At 42.0% G+C, this 18,548-nt stretch overlaps 2 protein-coding genes across 6 annotated transcripts in view; one reads left to right on the plus strand and one right to left on the minus strand.

Annotated features, from left to right (window-relative positions):
• fam13b (family with sequence similarity 13 member B) overlaps positions 1-15,350 on the plus strand; it is a 36,536-nt gene extending 21,186 nt beyond the window's left edge. For 2 of the 5 annotated variants that reach the window (XM_088989229.1, XM_088989237.1), the window contains exons 8-24: positions 1,745-1,789; positions 4,174-4,272; positions 4,356-4,422; positions 4,502-4,575; positions 5,611-5,644; positions 6,114-6,207; positions 7,796-7,885; positions 8,141-8,423; positions 9,158-9,299; positions 10,145-10,226; positions 10,606-10,746; positions 11,837-12,042; positions 12,120-12,203; positions 12,277-12,375; positions 13,254-13,609; positions 13,691-13,792; positions 15,075-15,350. In XM_088989229.1, the coding sequence (XP_088845355.1) occupies positions 1,745-1,789; positions 4,174-4,272; positions 4,356-4,422; positions 4,502-4,575; positions 5,611-5,644; positions 6,114-6,207; positions 7,796-7,885; positions 8,141-8,423; positions 9,158-9,299; positions 10,145-10,226; positions 10,606-10,746; positions 11,837-12,042; positions 12,120-12,203; positions 12,277-12,375; positions 13,254-13,609; positions 13,691-13,792; positions 15,075-15,198 (2,122 nt within the window). In that variant the 3' untranslated portion in view covers positions 15,199-15,350. The remainder of the gene's footprint in view (positions 1-1,744; positions 1,790-4,173; positions 4,273-4,355; positions 4,423-4,501; positions 4,576-5,610; positions 5,645-6,113; positions 6,208-7,795; positions 7,886-8,140; positions 8,424-9,157; positions 9,300-10,144; positions 10,227-10,605; positions 10,747-11,836; positions 12,043-12,119; positions 12,204-12,276; positions 12,376-13,253; positions 13,610-13,690; positions 13,793-15,074) is intronic. The other 3 variants (XM_088989243.1, XM_088989258.1, XM_088989252.1) reach the window with 3 other exon arrangements.
• Positions 15,351-17,007: 1,657 nt separating this feature from the next.
• The window catches only part of klhl3 (kelch-like family member 3), a 14,960-nt gene continuing 13,419 nt past the window's right edge, over positions 17,008-18,548 (minus strand). The window contains exon 15 of the mRNA XM_088989272.1: positions 17,008-17,664. Within this exon, the coding sequence (XP_088845398.1) occupies positions 17,636-17,664 (29 nt within the window). The 3' untranslated portion in view covers positions 17,008-17,635. The remainder of the gene's footprint in view (positions 17,665-18,548) is intronic.

The following is an 18,548-nucleotide window of genomic DNA, read 5'->3' on the forward strand; positions in this document are numbered from 1 at the left end:
CTTTTTGACGTTGAAATGATGTTCTGGAAAATGAATATGTGTGTGTATATGTGTGTGCGTGAATTGGGGAATGTGAGGCTTTGTAAAAGCACTTTGGTTACCATATGGCACAGGTGTAGAATGGTCGCGCCTCTCTGATATTCAGAGGCTTCTGCTAAATTTTTCTGATCCTTCTTTTGGAGCCTTTCCTGGATGTGTACAAAGGACAAGTCGTCAGGTTCTACCATTGTCGTGATGACACTCTTTCAAGGGTTACGTAATGTTATAGCGCTACTCAATGTGGCTCTGAGTAGGACAGAGTGAAAATCTCAAATGTGTCATCAGTAAATGAGCTTCAGTAAATGAATATTCTGTCATCATGATATGAAGTGAATTTGGTATCTTATTTCATATCAGGTCAAATATCCATGTTTTAACACATCACATTTTAGCATGTTAGCAGACTAATTATCACGTTTAAATTTGAGAAGTTAATCAGCAGATTTATTAGATTTTTTTTACTGTTAAAAAAATAAGTTAATGTTGCCACTTACTGATTTTCTGATGTGTGTATTTTGATTTCACATTTTGTTGCAAATATTTAAACATCCATCAGGCCCGTAAAAGCAGTGAAATACATTTACTTTTATTCATCCAAACTTTTGTATAACTGTAATATTTGTTTTTCAGCCAACATTTTTAATGTGTTGTATATATCTCTCTCATCTCATTTTCCGTACCGCTTATTCCTCATTAGGGTCGCGGGGGTTGCTGGAGCCTATCTCAGCTGTCTTCGGGCACGAGGCGGGGGACACCCTGAATTGGTTGCCAGCCAATCGCAGGGCACACAAAGACATACAACAGTCGCTCTCACACTCACACCTAGGGACAATTTGGTGTGGTCAATCTGCCTGCCATGCATGTTTTTGGAGTGTGGGAGGAAACCAGAGGACCCGGAGAAAACCCACGCGGGTCCGGGGAGAACATGCAAACTCCACACAGGGAGGCCGGACCGGGACGCGAACCGGCGACCTCTGCACTGTGAAGCCGGTGTGCTAACCACTAAACTACCGGGCCGCCCGTGTTGTATATATATATATATTATATTATTTATTATATTTTATTTCCCTCTATTTTTATCTCAATATAAATATTTTCTATTTTATTCTTGACACAATCACAGCTATTTTCCTGCAGGCACAAGAGCGCACACCTTGAACTGTTTTCTGCATGTGTGCCTCATGATGCATACCTCGCTATTGTTGCTTAATCACAGTACACATATCAAAAGAAAAGTCTTTCACACCGAAGCTTTATAAGGTTTTCCCTCTCTCACACAGACTTGAGTGTGTGGTTGAACTTTTGCGCACCGTTCCATAACATCACTGACATTGTGTTGTTGCGTAATTATGCTGCCCTGGAATGTGCCCCGGTGTGTGTTTGAACATCCGTAGCCATGTCTGAGCTGCGTGGAGAGAACAACTGTGCAAATGTGACCTTGAGAGCAAGAACACGCACACAAAGCACAATATCTAAGCAACAATACAGTAGCTTAAATAACAATTTGCCTCCCTCCATTAATGCCGCTGAGTTTGTCGATGTTGCCTCAGTAGCCTTTGTGAGCATCCTTGAAACCGTTCTTCTCTCTCTCCTGTTTTGACTCTTACACACGCATATAGTCTCCAAGGTCATTTCATGTCTGTAACGACAGTCCAGGAGAACAGGATGTTCTAATCGCGGCATGATATTTTTCTTCTCTCTGCAGCTCCCATCTCTCCACTGTGCCCATGTTGCCTGCTGACTCTGCAGAGTGAGTATACACACACACACAGTTTAATCAAGGCTTGCCGATAACTTAGACTGATACGTGGAGGAAAGTAGTACAGTTGATGTAGATGTTATTTATGTTTTTTACATCAGTTTCTGAGGAATGAATGCATGCACGACACACATTTTGCTTTTTGAATAGTGTTAGTGAAATAAATCCCATTTTTCATGATATTCAAATTTTAGGACGAGGTATTGGAGTCAATGTTTCTACTAGCGCCCCCTCCGAAGATTAAATGCCACCACATTTCTTTGAACAACATAACGATTGTTTCTGTAATGAGGAAGACGATGATCAAAGTGCGACGGATGCGAGTTAATGAGATATGAAGGGAGCATAAAAGTGCTGGGTCAGAAAGGGTTGTGTCACAAACCGCAAAATAAGGGAGAAAATGTAACTACTCACATGACTCTCAGCATGCACATCGCATGGTCATGTCCATTTTTATATCAGTTTTCTTAAATGAAGCCTTTAGATGGCTGCAAAAGCAATATTACAACACTATGTTCCCATCACATGTACCACGCCTCTGTGAGCAAAATTAAATGATGGATGGAAATACAGCCGTTGCTGAAAAACACATATGCAAAAAATATGCATGTGTTAGTTAGTTGTGAAACAGCCATTTGCATTCCAGCAATAAAATCTTATATATGGGTACACACAGTATTCAGTATATTGTGTTGTGACCATATTGTAGTGGATAAAATAGTGCCGGCAAAAATGTACGACCAGCTTGCACTTCACTAGTTATTCACTTGATTGAATTTACTGGAATAAGAGGAATCAGTACAATGTCAAATTATTATTATTATTATTTATGTGGACTTTGTTGTTGATAGCTGCCGGTAAATTCTAATAATCAACAAACAAAAGCTTGCCAAATCCAAGGCAGTTCTTTCACCTTCTGCACCTATATTTTATTTATTTTTTCTTGAAGGTACATGTCTCTCGAGGCCTTCCACTGGCGAATTGCATTGGCTTTATATGGAATTACACAATGCTTACCCTGCATTTGGTCTGAATGGAGTATTAGAGTACAGTACTGTTGACATCATCACTGGCTTAGCCCGGCCCGGAGCTATGAGGAAAGGCTTAGGGGCAAACGCAGTCAACCGACTATGGGCATATTCGGCCATAAAATAAATGTAGCTTTAAACTGTTATGTCATTTAAAAACAAATATGAGGTAATGGGCATTATGATGTGGATGTAAGCCATATTTTATTGACAAAGATTATGTTGTGCAATTGACAGGAATGCAGACTGTACTAGTACAAAATACACTATCACACACTAATATTCTTGGTGTAATTTTAAATACATGTATATGGAAATTCAGACAAATCTGAAAGTGTATTTCTCTAGGTTGGCTACTCAGCTATGGACTTTTTTTCTTTTTTTGTACCTTGTTCATTTGTGTTTTTAAACTGCAGTCTGTTTCTTCTGCTGTGTGAAATGGGCAAAGATGCACAGTTTTTAGTGGTTCAGAGTTACAGTTGTCATGTTCAAAACAATGTTTTTTTAAGGATTAAAATTTTGCAGTTTAAGAAAAACAACTTTTATATCAAAAGTAATGAACCGTCTCTTTTAAGATTTGTCAAGCTAAGGCCCGTGCAGCCATCTGTGGCCCGTGACCTCATTTTATCTGGCCTGCAAGGGCAAATCTTGTCCATTGACTTTGTTTTTGCAAACTGTCCCCACTTCACAACACTGACTTAGATACTCCAAGTTTTTTTTGTTACCAATCCTCCTTTCAAATTAAACTGAAACATAATTGTACTAAAATTTACTGGCTTCAAATTTCTGAACTATCCATCCATTTTTATGGAAAAGTGATAGTATCAGGTGACGGAGCATTTATATTGGTTCAGAGCCATAATGGCCCATCACGACAATGTGGCCCATGACAAAAATTAATGTGACATCATGCTTTCAAGTACAACAGAACAATGACTTTTGTGTATGGCTGTATCCTTACTAATAATAGCATATTTTGAAAAGTTAGCACATGTAAGCCAGCACCCTAATATATCATGGAGCATCACCATTCATTTCAGCCATTATTCACTCCTCGCTCAGGAATCCTCAGGAATCATCCCTGTCCCCCTCAAAACGGCGGCTGTCACACCAATTCTTAAAAAGCCTGGATCTGATCCCAATGACTTCAAGAACCTTCATCCCATTTCTCACATTCCTTTTATTTCCACAATCCTAGAAAAAGTTATGTACTCACAGCTAGACTCATCTCTCCCAGAATGATCTCGACGAACCATTCCAATCTGGTTTCCACCCCCCACCCCACCCCACCCCCCATTGTATTGTATTGAATTGTATTGGAGTTGAACACATATTGTGTCTCTTCAGGATCATCGAACGAACCATCAGGTCAGCGGTGGAGCAGCATTTCTTTGATCTCAAGTCCTCCATAGACCAGGACCTTGACGACTTTAAAAGCCACCAAGGGTGACAGACCAACAGGATTTGACACGGCAAGCTTCGCGTAACACGTCTCCTTACCCCTTCAACCCTCTTTTACCTTCTTTCAGTGACACAGCACATCCTGCTGTTTGCCTTGGTGAGCACAAGAAAAATTCAGGCCAGAAAGATGCGCAGGTGAGGGTGGAAGTCTTGGAGCTGGATTTGCATCCAAGTGACAAACTGTTCATAGCTTCTGCTCCCTGTTCCCCCCCAGGATGCCCTGGGGGAGGGTTTAGGAATGGAGTTTGATGCCGTCCGAGATACAGAGAACAACATTGGCGCTGCCAGGTATAGGTTCATTTCTGTCTTTGGTTCAGTTTGGAAAGTGTCTCTCCCAGGCTGGGCCCACTAAAGGCTTTCGCAGGCAGTTAACATCATCCACGTTTACAAATCGTTTGTCTGCAGACTAAATTGGAATGCCTTATACTTAACAAATAGCCGCTTCTGTCGTCATTTACATGGTCTGTGTGGTTTAGCAACGCGTCATGGCTGCTGTGATCAATTGGGTTTAGCGATTAGTACGTCCACTAAGAAAAACATGCGATTCCGATTCAGATATTTCCATTCAAATTTTAAATTCATACGACATGCCCACATGTTTTTTTGTCCATCAAAGTTCAAGAAGAGCTTGTAATAATGTTCATGATGCACAAGGATGCACAGTGGTGATAAAAATATGCCCCTGTGTTATAATTTCAAACAAAGAAGATAGTGAAATCCTTTGAGTAAAAACAGTAAAATGCACTGTTTCATCAAAGTTAAAATTAAACATTTGTATTGGTTCTGAAACCTTTTTCCACAAGGTTTTGTGTACAAATGTTAATTAAAATGGATCCTTAATTATTAGCAGGAACTGATTTATTTCAAAGCTATATAAGAACATTGCATCAAACTGCATCATATTTGTTATGTGATGCCAATACAACCTTGTGGCAAAATGGGTCATTTCCTGCTACGTTTCGTGCTGGGACTTCCCAGTTCATGAAATATACACACACACATTAATATATATTTTACCGACTCATCAACTCTTAAATAAACTTGACAATCTTGATCACCATTGCGATGAGTCATCTAATCTTGCAATGAGTCGTTTAAACCTGCCGCTGTTAATGTGCACAGGTCGGCACGTGGCTCGGATCTATGTTCAAAAATGAGGTCGATGGGTCGTATAAAAAATAAGCAACAGGAAAAAATCTGTAATTTGATAAGCACACTTTTGAAGCTTCCCCCTCATTATGTATGAACTCATTTTTCCCCCTTGGATCCAGAAAGCAATTTGGGATTTTTTTTTATGTGACCATGTTTGTGTTTCTCTTTCAGTGCAGAAAATCAGCCTGTTGATGCCACACGTTGTGTAAGTTAACTTACTCATGGCACACTACATTGATAAAACACATAACGGAACACGCACTATGTAGCTTAGAGCACCATCTATCTTAGTGTAATATATGTCCCCTAACATTTAAATTTGAAAAATGTGCCACATTATGTAAAATGTGTTTCATGCAACCCGGATGCGAGACAAATAATGAAATATGTAACGAAAAGCATGAATCGTAGCACGCGTTACCTATCCTCACACACCGAAACAATGTATAATTGAGGAAGTCATGCACATAACGAAACACGTGCCGTAGTGTATCACATACAAGTGTAAAGCAAACCACAAGTCACAGCTCAAGTCGAAGGTGATACTAGAAATGTAATCAGTAGAATAGACAGATCAAGCAACATACAAATTGTTGATTGTGTGACAAAAGTAACTTTATTTAACAACGTCAAAAGTAATGTCATGCACATCTTCTCTTGTTTTCAACGTGCAGGACTCTTTGTGTGACCAGAATGCCAACACCAGCCACATGTTAAGCAGTGGCCACGCCCCACACATCCAGCTGTTCCCGGACCACCAATGGGACGGTGAGTGACAAAAATGACCAAAAACTGACTCATCATCATTATGCAGTGAACCTCTTCCACTAGCATGTTTTTTTACTGTATAAAATTAAAACAATATGCCACAAAGAGCTCACCACTTTATGCTAATCGTAAGACCTATTAAATGTTGTCCAAATGGTCTGTACAATCTCAGGGGACATGACATGAAGTCAATCACAGAAGGGGTATGTGAAACACAATCCACTGAATTTCAAATAGATGCGCAAAATGGGATATTGCAACTTTCTTTTGGACCTTCGTATCAACTAGTGAATCAAATTTCAAAACGGGTATAATCTTAGAAAGAGAGTCCCAATCTGCAATCGTTTAGAACACAGGTGTTAAAGTCAAGGCCCTGGGGCCAAATCTGGCTCGCCACATCATTTTATTCAGCCCGCGAAAGCAAATCACACTTGTGAAATTGCATGATACATGTTAAAGTCCGAAGCAAAATTTCAAATTGTCGTATGTAAACCACAATAACAATGTTTGACTTCAAATTTGAAAACGAGTTATTCATTATTTGTTTTGGTTTCTCTATATAATATGTGGAGGAGATTAATCATTCTAATGTCTTCCCCAAATTCATAATGGCCCTCGAGAGGAAACCGTAACTACAATGTGTCCCGCAGCAAAAAAATAATGAATTTGACACCCTTGATTTAGAAGATGAGTGCATATTTCAATAACTTTGCCTTTTGTCCTCTAAATTGACCTTGAGTTTGACAATATGGTTCACGCAAACTGAATAAACATTTTCATGAAATGTATAATTCAGTCCCATGTAAATAAAGAAAGTTCGGCATTCCTCCAAGGCGTTCCTAACGACAGAAGTTGTTCAGCTCAGTTGGTGCAACTCATGCCTATCACGATGGCAGCAGAATCTATAAAGTGACATGGATCAGGGGGCAGTTGGGAAGGACAGACAGGAAGCTTTGGCAGTCAAACTGGTCTCATGTCATTCAACAAACTGCAAAAGTATACAAATGAGCCCAAAGTTGCGTTTGTTTTTTTGAAGGACGTAACTGCGCTAATTTGCGTGGCACTGGTATTCCAGAGCACACTCTGGAAACTGCGGACTTCCTTTTGGAGATTGGAATCACTTAAAGACCAGCGTGTGCAAATGTGGATTTTGGGGTGGAACATACGGTGTCAAAATGGAAAGGGGGCTAAGCCGTGAACTATTTTTGAAATACAAAACCTTGACTTTGCATTTCATTGCACTTCACATGGCCCAAAAGCCAAAGCAAAATGTTCTTTGCTGGAACAGATGAGTGCTGTGGTAGTTTGCAATTACCGCAATTGTTCCAAATTTTGGGGCCATGTGGGTTCTGGAATTTGAGTGAAAATGACAAAAACCCTGGCACTGGAGTGGACACATTTTTGCACAGGTCTGGCAGTGGCCGAGTTAAAATGAAGTTCAGGCAGGCCGATGAAATGCTCTTCCAGGAGGGCTCGCTCTCATGCCTACAGTGAAAAAGCAGCACATGCGTTTGCATTGACCTAATGTTGCCGACCGATGGAGCTCACCGCTCGTCTTCTCCTCCTCTCCTCCCTCCACCCCAAACAGCACCACCTCTTCCTCCTCCTCATCATCGTCACCACCTCCACATCCCTCTCATAGATTTCTCATGTATGCACCTGCAGAAAGAAGGCCAAGGTGAGTGGTTGTACATGTGAGACCGCACCTCTCACCCAACCAACTTAATACGTCCACCTTCTCTCCCCATCCCGCTGTCCCCCGGAAACATAGCAAAAGGGCTCCTATGGCACGTTGGTTTTCCTGGTTCCCGATTCTTCTTTCATTGGGATATCTTCCTTTCTATGTCTGCCCGAACACATGAAAGCCTCCCATATTGGCTTGACACCAACGGAACGCGTCGTAAGCCTTGTCCTCCACTTGTGTCCCCGATAGATCCGGTTCGGGCCTTCAAGTCGTGGCAGGACGACAGCGAAAGCGGTGAGGCTCAACTGTCCCCCTTGGCAGGACGTATGGTTCCCCTCCCACTGCCGCCCTTGGAGGAGGATGAAGATGGGGACGAGGGTGGCGGCGAGGGTGGGTGTGAGGACGCCTCGCCCTCCTCCTCCCGCTCACACCCGCACCTCCTGGCGCGCCGCTTTCTGGACTTTGGCGTGCACGGCGCCCAGCGCTTCTTGCAACAGGACGCTGACGCCACCTCGCCCACCAAAGCGCACAGGTGAAATGCAAGTCAAAATGATGATTGTCAAAGTAGAACGACTGACTGTTTGAATTCATGAACAGAGGTTTGTCTGAAATGTACATACATTCTTTCCCTGTGAATTAGCGACCATGCCCATTTTAATAACTTGGTACCAGATGTCGGATGTAACCAGCTACGTTTAACATTTTAAGACATGCACTTGACTTCATTTACTTTGAGCTGAATTTGTTTGTTGAAATTGTTTTTCCAACCATCCGTTTTCGATTGCAATTCTGAGAGTCGTGGTCATGTTGGGGCCTGTTGCCAGCCAATGCCAGGGCACCCATAAATGAACAACAATTGGTATTCATAGTCAAACTTTGGGACAATTCGGAGTGTTCCATTAACCTGCCGTGATTTTTTTTTTTGTGGAGTGGGAGGAAAATGGAGTACGCAGACAAAACCCACGCAGGCAAAATCATCCTAATTCCACACATGAAGGCCGATATCGAACCCGGCATCTCTGCAATGTGAAGCTCGTGTGCTAAACAGTCCCCCTGACCTGTTATTGCCTGCACACACACAGGCGTGTGTGTGTGTGCGTGTGTGTGTGCGTGTGTGTGTGCGTGTGTGTGTGTGTGTGTGTGTGTGTGTGTGTGTGTACACACAAGACACTAATAATTTTTAAAGGCATTAAAAACGTAGATTTTTGTGTGACCATCATCGCAAATTCTTTGTTCTGACTTCGCACTTGAATTTGTCCTCTTCAGGCCGAGGCGAGCGTCTTTCGGTTCCAAGGAGGCGCTGAGAGGAGGTGACTCAGTGACGCACCAGCTCACCAAGAAGCTTCAACACCTCAAAAAGAAAATCAAACAGTTTGAGGAGCAGTTTGAGAAGGAGAAGAACTACAAGGTACAAGAAAAATTCCAATGAGCAATTTATATACTCTGCATTTCCAAATAATTATGCAAATTGAGGTTTTTCTCTCATTTTAACTCATTCACTGCCAGACCTGTGCAAAAATGTGTCCACTCCAGTGCCAGGGTTTTTGTCATTTTCACTCAAATTCCAGAACCCACATAATATTGAGTTTTAGGACTACATAAACATTCAATGCAGCATAAAAATAAATTCGGGAATGGCAGTGAATGAGTTAAAAATAAATGGCATTCTACATTTTCAATTCATCAGCTATCAAGGTATAGCTGGAATGTTTTCCCAACAAAGTTCACACTGCAGACATTATTAGTTTCAAGAATCAGAATTATCAGAATCATCTTTATTGCCAAATATGTAGACACACAAGGAATTTGTTTCCGGTAGAACACACTGCACTAGTATCATCATCAAAAAATTGCAAAGAGGCACTATACAGTTCCATTTGGGCTACTGTTCAAAGAATTAATGGCTGTTTAAATGTCTGCTGTATTTGGTGCAAAACAATGAACACCATTTTACACTAAATTTACTGTTCGAATGATGTTGTGGAAAACACTGTTGAAAAAGATTTTAAATCAGTGGTTCTTACCCTTCTTAGAGGTACCACACCCAACCAGTCAATATGCACATTCACCAAACCCTCTGTGAATAATAAAAAGATTGTTTACAAATTCAAGATATACATTTTTAAAAAAAGTACACGTTAAACAGTGATTGTGTTAATCGGGGTACACCGGCGCTAAACTCCATCGATTCAACCCTAAACATGCATATTCTTGATCATTTCTGTTTTGGGGGTGGGTGTGGTGTGTGCGCAGCCGTCTCACGGCGACAAGGCAGCTAACACCAAAGTCCTCAAGTGGATGACTGACCTCACCAAAATCCGACGGCAGATCAAAGGTAGACACGTCTCGTGTGTACGTATGTTTGTAATTGTGTGTATGTGTGTGAGTTACATGAACGGTTTTAACGCCATGGGCCTCCCCGCGGACAAACACGGGTGCGCACACGCACGCGCACTGCATGAATGCAGCACTAACCAGTGGCTCTCACACATCCACCCTTCAGTGGGACGCCTGTGAAATTGCAAACTCGTGAATTGATCCCACGCGTGAATTTGTAAAATGGCTGCGATCGCACCCGACACGTGGCGCCCAATCCCGTGGCTTTCCTCAGCGAGGCGACCGTTTCCTCCTCTTCGGAGGCTGCCGCATCCGTCCTGTGAATAACCCGCGAACGCGGTTTCCTCCCTTTCTCGCCCACCCTACGACTGACCCAGGACGCCAGCACCACCTTTTTCCCAGGGGCACATTGAGGCACCAGACTGTGCTCCACTCACACAGGCGCCATCCGGCGCCGCCCACCCTCACGCCCCCCTCACATTGCGCACTCGCCCCCCACTCGGGCCCGTGTCATCTCAGTAAGTAGCAGCTTGCCCGTAAGTAGACGCGTCCACTGTGAGGTGGCCCTGTGAGAGCATCCCTCCCACTTCCTTCATGTCGACATCCTTTCTTTCTCTGTGTGTGCGTGCGTGTGTGATGTCATTCAGGCGGGTGATTATTGGTGATGTTTTGAACACTGCAATGATTTAATTATTACATCTCTCTCACACACACACACACACACAATTATTCATAATTTCTGGTTTCAAGCGTGTGTTCAAGTGTCACCACTATATTCAGATTCAGGTTTCAAAGCAGGGTTCCGGGTTCAGGTTTCACACTGGATTGGGGTTTTCAATTGCGAGTTAAAATCAGGAGGAGTTTTTTTTAACTAGATTTGGAATTGGGCGGTTTAAAGCAGAAAGGTTAAAGTTTCTTAACAAATGTCTTCAATATTCATTATTCCTTCAAGTTCAATCATATGCAAAAACAAAACGTTGAATCGCCACAGCAAATCAGTGTCCTCCATCTTTAGAGGTTTGATCCGCATGTTTGTTTTGGCCAAGCTTTTACGTCGGATGCCCTTCCTGACACAACCCTCTGTATTTATCCGGGCTTGGGACCGGCACAAGAAGACATATGTCCCTTTGTGGCTACAGAACAAGCAATCCGCTCAGTAAAAGGCTCCCAAACACAAAATGGTAATCGGCACAGCAACATTCAAAAAAGCAAAAACTATACTCACCATTTGATGTAGGAATGAAAATTGCAATAAATAAATTAATAAATATAAAAACAAAAATATAAATTCAGAAAAATAAATACATGAATAAATAATTACAAACAGAAATACAAATTAATAAATACATAAATGAATGAATAAATGAACAGATAAATAAAAAAATAAACGAATAAATATCAATTGTTTGGGTCCATCATCTTTCAATGTTATCGAGTCCTGCGTGTGTATGTGTGTGTGTCAAAGTTGCATGCTGCATGCGTGTCTGACTTGTTAACATTGACATGGTGTTCGTGGGATGTTGCCATCAACTCGAGCTCAGTCGCCGTTCGCTCTCTAAACTTGTCCCCTCCCCCGGTGCCGTCCGTCCTTGCCGGTTTGCGGCGCAGACGGCAAACAGCGCGGCGAGAGCGAGCTGGGCCCTCAGACTCGCCCCCGCAGCAACACGCTGCCGAAGAGCTTCGGCTCCTCGCTGGAGCAGACGTCGACGCAGCAGGCATCGGCGCCGCATCCCACCCGTGAGGAGACCATGGAGCTCATCCAGCGGCGCGTGAGCGGCAAGCGGCAGGAGGACGGCTGGCCTGATGACATCAAGGTGAGACGCTCGTTCGCCTTAGAAAGCTTAGTGTGGCGCCGGATGATGTTGACGCCGTTCTTCCCTGCTCACCGCAGAAAATGACAAAAGAACAACTGTCCTGCGAAAAGACCGTCCTCCAGAAGAACCTGCTGCACTACGAGGGCCTGCACGGTCGACCGGTCAGTTCACGTACTCGCTTGAAGCTCAAGTCCCGTGGGGCCGTCACTAAAAATGGGTCCCCTTCAACGGCAGGTGACTCGCGAGGAGCGTCTGGTGGTCAAGCCTCTTTACGAGCGTTACCGTCTCATCAAGCAGATGCTCACCAGGGTCACCATCACGCCCGCCGTCACTGTGAGTACACGCTCATCATTTGCATCTGGAGCGGATAGTCATTAGTTTTGTCAGCGGAATATTCGGGCTTTGAGCTCTCGTGTTCTGGTTTCAAAGTGGGCGCTCCAGACTGTGTTGGGATTTCATACGAATAATGGCTTTCAAACAAGGATTTCCGGTTTCAAAAGGTTCAATGTTTGGTTTTTAAGCTTTCAGGGACAGCTGTTCGTACAGTGAACAGCTTTTCATGTTATCAGATTAGAGCACAGGTGTCAAAGTCAAGGCCCGGGGGCCAAATCTGGCCCACCACATCATTTTATTTGGCCCACAACGGCAAATCAAGCATGTCAAGTGCCATGATGCTTGTTAAAGTCTGAACCAAAATTTCAAATTGTCGTATAGAAACCACAATAACAATGTTGGACTTCAAATTTCAAAACTAGTTATTCATTAATTTATGGTGCGCTCTATGAAATATGTGGAGGAGATGAAACATTGTAATGGTTTCCGCAAATTTATAATGGCCCCCGAGAGGAGCTGTCGTACCATCTTACTATTTGGATTGGATGTACCTTTCTTTGTCTCGCAGTGGAGAAATTTCACAGCAGCAAAAGTTATGAAAGGAAAGGAAAGAAAGAAGTAGAAAAACAAAATACAGGAACTGCTGGAAAGGCAGCCATCTTGAAGTCAAAAAAATAACAATGTGACAACACAAAGACACAGTGAGTCATTCATTCTTCAGCACTTGCTGTACCCTCTTTGTGACATGAAGCAGTTCTAGATGAAAGAGGAGAGGATCAAAGCGTGGATCAGGGACGTCATGGTGCAATGTGCACATTTGAGAGACGTCACCATTTTGCATGAGCAACAATCTCAGGTTGACACATTGTCCCGCCCAGGTGTCTCCTTCCAGCAAGAGGCGGAGCCAAATCCTTCAACCAATCATAGAGGGAGAGACGTCTCACTTCTGGGAGGAGATCGAAGAGGAGGAAGACGAGGAGCCAGCGACAGCAGAAAAAGACAACGGCAATGAGGAGGACAAGAAGAAAGAGGAGGAGGACTACAACGAGGAGGATGAAGAAGAGGAGGAGGAAGAGGAAGGCGAGAGCAGCGGAGGAGAGATGCAAAATTCGGAGGTCATCATGGCCATGGAAATGAGCACCACCGCGGGGGGGTCCATGAGGGCCAAGATGGAGGAAGGCTCCGGGAAGATGGCGCTGGACCTGAGACTGTCCAGCTCTAATGCCTCGTCCATGTAAGAGTGCCCAGACGCACGCGCGCCGTCCGGATGACTGTGACGTCACGTGACGCCCGCCTTGTGTTCTGTGCATATTAGGCCAGAGCTGCTGGAACAGCTGTGGAAAGCCAGAGCGGAGAAGAAGAAATTGAGGAAGACCATCAGAGAATTTGAGGACGAATTCTATCAACGGAACGGCAGGTACCTGCGCACCGCGGTCCGGTTTCAAGAGTCTGCTGCTTTCAAACGAGGCTTAGCCTTTCATCGATTTTTACACATAACCTAAAGTCACTGATTGTATTTCCAAAAATATAGAAATAAATAAAGGCGCAGCATTTCATAAAATGAGAGCCACAAATGACACAAGCTCATGTATGACAAGGATTCATTCTTGAAATGTTCTGTACCACACAATGCATTCTGGGAACAGGATGTCTTTACTGTTGTAATGACGTCGAGAAACGGATATGACGACACATCATGCCTGTGTGTGTCTGAAACAAAATGGTATCGAACATTCCCAGTTGCGTTTTTAGGCCGTGGTTCAGAACCGGTCTTCATCGTAAACAATTTCATTTGAAACGATAACACTGATAATCAATACGCTCTGCCAACATCAAAGTGCATACCTGGCAACCTTGCGAGACACTCTGACCTTACTAACAGCTCCATTTTTCCTTACTGAGGAAAAAGAAAACAGATGCGTGTGCAATACGTATTTCATTGCGCAATTTTATTAACAACATTTCACATGTAAACATGAATACTTTTAACATGTTACAACATATTTCTAGCAATAATCCAGTATGTTCGTTGTTGAATTTGAATTTGTGTCCTTACGACGTATAACGTTTATTAAAAAAATCTGAATGATATTACAATGAAACAAACACAGTAAAATGTTTAATTTAACAGATTTCAAAATAAAATTCCGCTTGACCGGAACTTGTCTTCTCTGAACTTTTGTTTCTTCTCGAGACTTTTTGCACGGACTTGTTTTCTTGGCGGTCTGCTTCGCTTTTTACGAGTAGTGACATTTGTTATAATTCACTTTACTGATAATATTTAATGACGAAAACGGAATTGAAAATATCTCAAAATTATATTGAACAATGTTTGTTTTTCGCATGCAAACTTTCTTGTATGCCATACGCATCTAAAAATGTGCAAAAATCATCTAAAAATATGCAAAAATTGACACGTGTAAAAGCAGTTTCATGGATCCTCAAATGAAGTTGACCAGTATTAGAATTTTTAAAGTACAGTAAAGTCTCGTTATATCGATATCGGATATATCGATAGTCCCGGTTATATCGATACTATTTCTATGCACGCACGGAGAAAATTACATGCAAACAGGGTCGGATATATCGATAGTCCCGGTTATATCAATATTTTTTCGGACTCCCTTGAATATCGATATAACGAGACTTTACTGTATTTGCTTTGTGATGTTTTTTCCTCCTTCTTCAACCTTTATTAGAAACGTGCAAAAGGAGGACCGCGAGCCCATGCTGGACGAATACCGAGCCTACAAGCGACTTAAGGCCAAGCTCCGCCTTCTGGAGGTGCTCATCAGCAAACAGGACTCTTCCAAATCCATTTAGGCGCAAGCACGCACATAGAAAAAAATTACCAAGCGACACTCACCATTTAATCGACAGCGGCCTCGACCAATCACTGCTCTCCTGCGTAGCATCCATTCAAACAAGCAGAGCTCACTCATCACCGTGGCCTCAGTTTTTGCTTTTGACGCACGCCTTGGGATTTTTATTTATTTATTTTTGGTCACCCTTTTAACAACAAAAGTTTAAGATTGTTTTTGTGTGTCTGTGAATTAACAAAAAAAAAACGCGCAAAATATTTTCTTTTGTCCCTCTTTTAAATGTGATAAGCTCCTCCATCCCATGTTGGCAGTGGTGGTGGTTTCCTGCAGGCAGGTCTTTAGGAGATTGTGGAAAGCTTGTAAAAGGCACCGTTTTGGAAGCAAAGGTGTGTTTGTGATCAATATTTGCACAGCGTTCATCAAAATGCAGCCCTATTTGTGTGTGTGTTGTCAAGATAAAGCAGTACTTCTACAGAAATCTATTGTGTACATACATACAACCACGCAAAGGATGAATGTCACCTGTTTAAATTATTTCATGGTTACCCCCCTCTTTTTTCATATTTGTTGTCATGACCGAGTTTTTTTTTTTGTGGGTGGGAAGTTTTTTTATGGATAATTTGCGATATCGCATATCTATGACTGGTTTGTATTCATGAATGATTTGTATTCATTACTCATTGTACAAAAAAAACAGCGATAGAATCTTAATGTGTGATCCTGCTCGTCCTGTGATGTTTCAAAGATTTCAAAGGAAAAAAAGCTTGCATGCTGCTACATAGTGACAAATGACATGTTTTATTGTTTCTATTATTTGTGCCATAAAGAAGCAGCAATAATAAAAGTGTATGAATGATCTCCATTTAACGTTTATTTTTTGATGTCTTGGCGCGTACAAACATTGATTACAGCCAAGAAAAAAACATTTGCACCATCTCCATCTAATTAATGGCTGTCATTTTTTATACAAATACATGTTCTGGGTTACCTTTTTTTCAACCATGGACATCAGTTAATGTAACCAATGCATAAATAGTGAATTGTATAAGATTATAAACTAATCTCTCTTCCAAAAAAATAAAGCATTTGCTAATGAGGCTAATCTTCTGACAATGTAACATTTTTTTTGTTTTTAAACAAAAGCTTTCTGAACACCTGAAGTTCACATCCCACCCATCCATTATCTTAAATGCCGTATTTGGCCAGTAGGTGGTGTACATACACCCTAAACTGGTTGCCAACCAGTTTCAGGGCACACCGCTAAATCTGTACTTATAACTCAATCTACAAACAATAATACAATTAATTACAAGCGACTATTCATTTAATAGGTGTGACATTCCAAGGGATTCCATCAGAGGTCGTGGGTTTAATCCCCGCTTACTCCTCCATGTGTGGTGTTTGCATGTTGTCCCTGGGCGTGAATGAGAGCGCCTGTGTTATGCCTTGACTGGCAGCCAGTTATGGGATGTACCCCGCCGACTGGCCAATGACAGCTCGATTGGCTACAGCATGGCCACGACCCTTGTTAAGATAAAGCGGTTTAGAAGATGGATGGATGGATGGATGGATGGATGAAATTCAAATTTGTAATAGTTTAAAAAAGTAAACGCCCCACTCCCATTGTTAGGGTCATGAATTGCCCTTAACACCCATGGAGCGAGCCCCTCCCTAACTTGGATGAAGTCGCTTTCGTGCAACTGGTCTGTTCATCCCACTTTTCACTGGTCTTATTTTTATTCCCTGATGACATATTTGTCCAATAAAATGCTATTACAACCCAAAACTAATGGCAAACATGAAAGAAAAGTGTCCTTTTAATAATTTTAATCGGTAAACATTTGCGGAGTGTCAATGAAAATTTGAAACACAATATGAGATATACATTCAAAGACCACTCTTGAAAGTGTAAATAAAATATAAATGCTTGCCATGTAATAAATAAGCATAGCCTTTCTAAATATACAGTGCATTTTGACACTGATGTACTTCATTTATGTTGACAGTTGCCTTAAAACAAATATTTTTTATTTTTTGGCACCACATCTGAAAACTCTTAGGACCGCCATTTTGATCATCAGTAGCGCATGACGTCAGCAGTGCGTCTTTTTCACCTGAAAGTCTTCCAAACGTTTTTTGAATAACCAAAATACATTCTCATGTTTTTTATGCATGTTGTAGAGGAGTCTGTGTTGTTGGTCAGTGTCGTCCATCCTGAGAATTAAAGTGTACTTGACACCAAAGTGCATCTGTTTGTTGCTTCCGTTTTTATCTGGAGCACCGTCCACGGAGTAAACAGCAACTGCATCCAGTTCCAGCACACTTCCAGGATCAAACCCAACTGGCTCCTTTTAAGCGGCAACGGCTGGGCCATCACTTCTCACCGGCGCTTCACGCAAGCGCTTCTCAGGTGTCAAACGGCAGCCATTTTGCCACTCTCAGAAAGGTTTGTCAATGACTGCGACTCCTGGACATGACACAATGAGGAGAATTAGGCTTGGGGCGGGTACACACCAGACCTGTTATAACTCCCTGGCTGTATTTGTAGGATAAAACAATTGCCGGATGCCTTGCTAGGTTGAATAAATAAACACCACGACGGCAATTAACCCACTGTGAGGTGGAATCATTCTCAATGCTAATCCATGCCTCATTATTTGTATGTGCTTTATTATGTGATGATCTGAGTGATTGGTGTAGTCCACGTTTATGTATGTTTACGTATGTGATATGTAGTAAGTGATGAAGTCACAGATTTCTTTGCTATCATCTCCGCTTTAGCCTCATCTAAACTAATTATATTTGGTGTAACAAAGATGTACTGTGAGTCCTCAACTTCTAAACATAATGAGCTCCGAAAGGCTGTTGGTGGGTCGAATAAGTATCGAATAAGTAAGTCAAGATATCTTGACATTATTATTCAATGTCATTTATTAAAACATAAAAAATGTCAGCTGTGAATTAAATTATATGGTATACATGTGTATTTTATGCTCATATATTTCATTTCAAGCGACTATGATTAGCCTTTGTTTTATCTCTCTCAGTCTCTTTCTCGCTCTCACACAGTCCCTCTCTCTCAATCAGTCTCTTTCTCTCATTTGTTTTCTCTGTCTCTCTCAGTCCCTCTCTCTCTCTTTCTGTCTCGCTCTCACTCTCGCGCTCTCTCTCTTTGTCTCTCCGTAATGCATGAAGCAACGTGCACTTAAAAACATAAACCTGTGAAAGCGTTACAGTATAGCCATTTCACGACGTCCGTGTACGTTCGTGTTCATTTCGTAGAATAATAGCCAGTTGAATGTTTCTAAATTGAGAATTGCTTATCAAAGAAGAAGGATAAACAATCATCAT

This window comes from Hippocampus bargibanti, linkage group LG02, assembly GCF_051943395.1.
Source record: "Hippocampus bargibanti isolate YZ-2025 linkage group LG02, ASM5194339v1, whole genome shotgun sequence".
Taxonomy (NCBI): Eukaryota; Metazoa; Chordata; class Actinopteri; order Syngnathiformes; family Syngnathidae; genus Hippocampus; species Hippocampus bargibanti.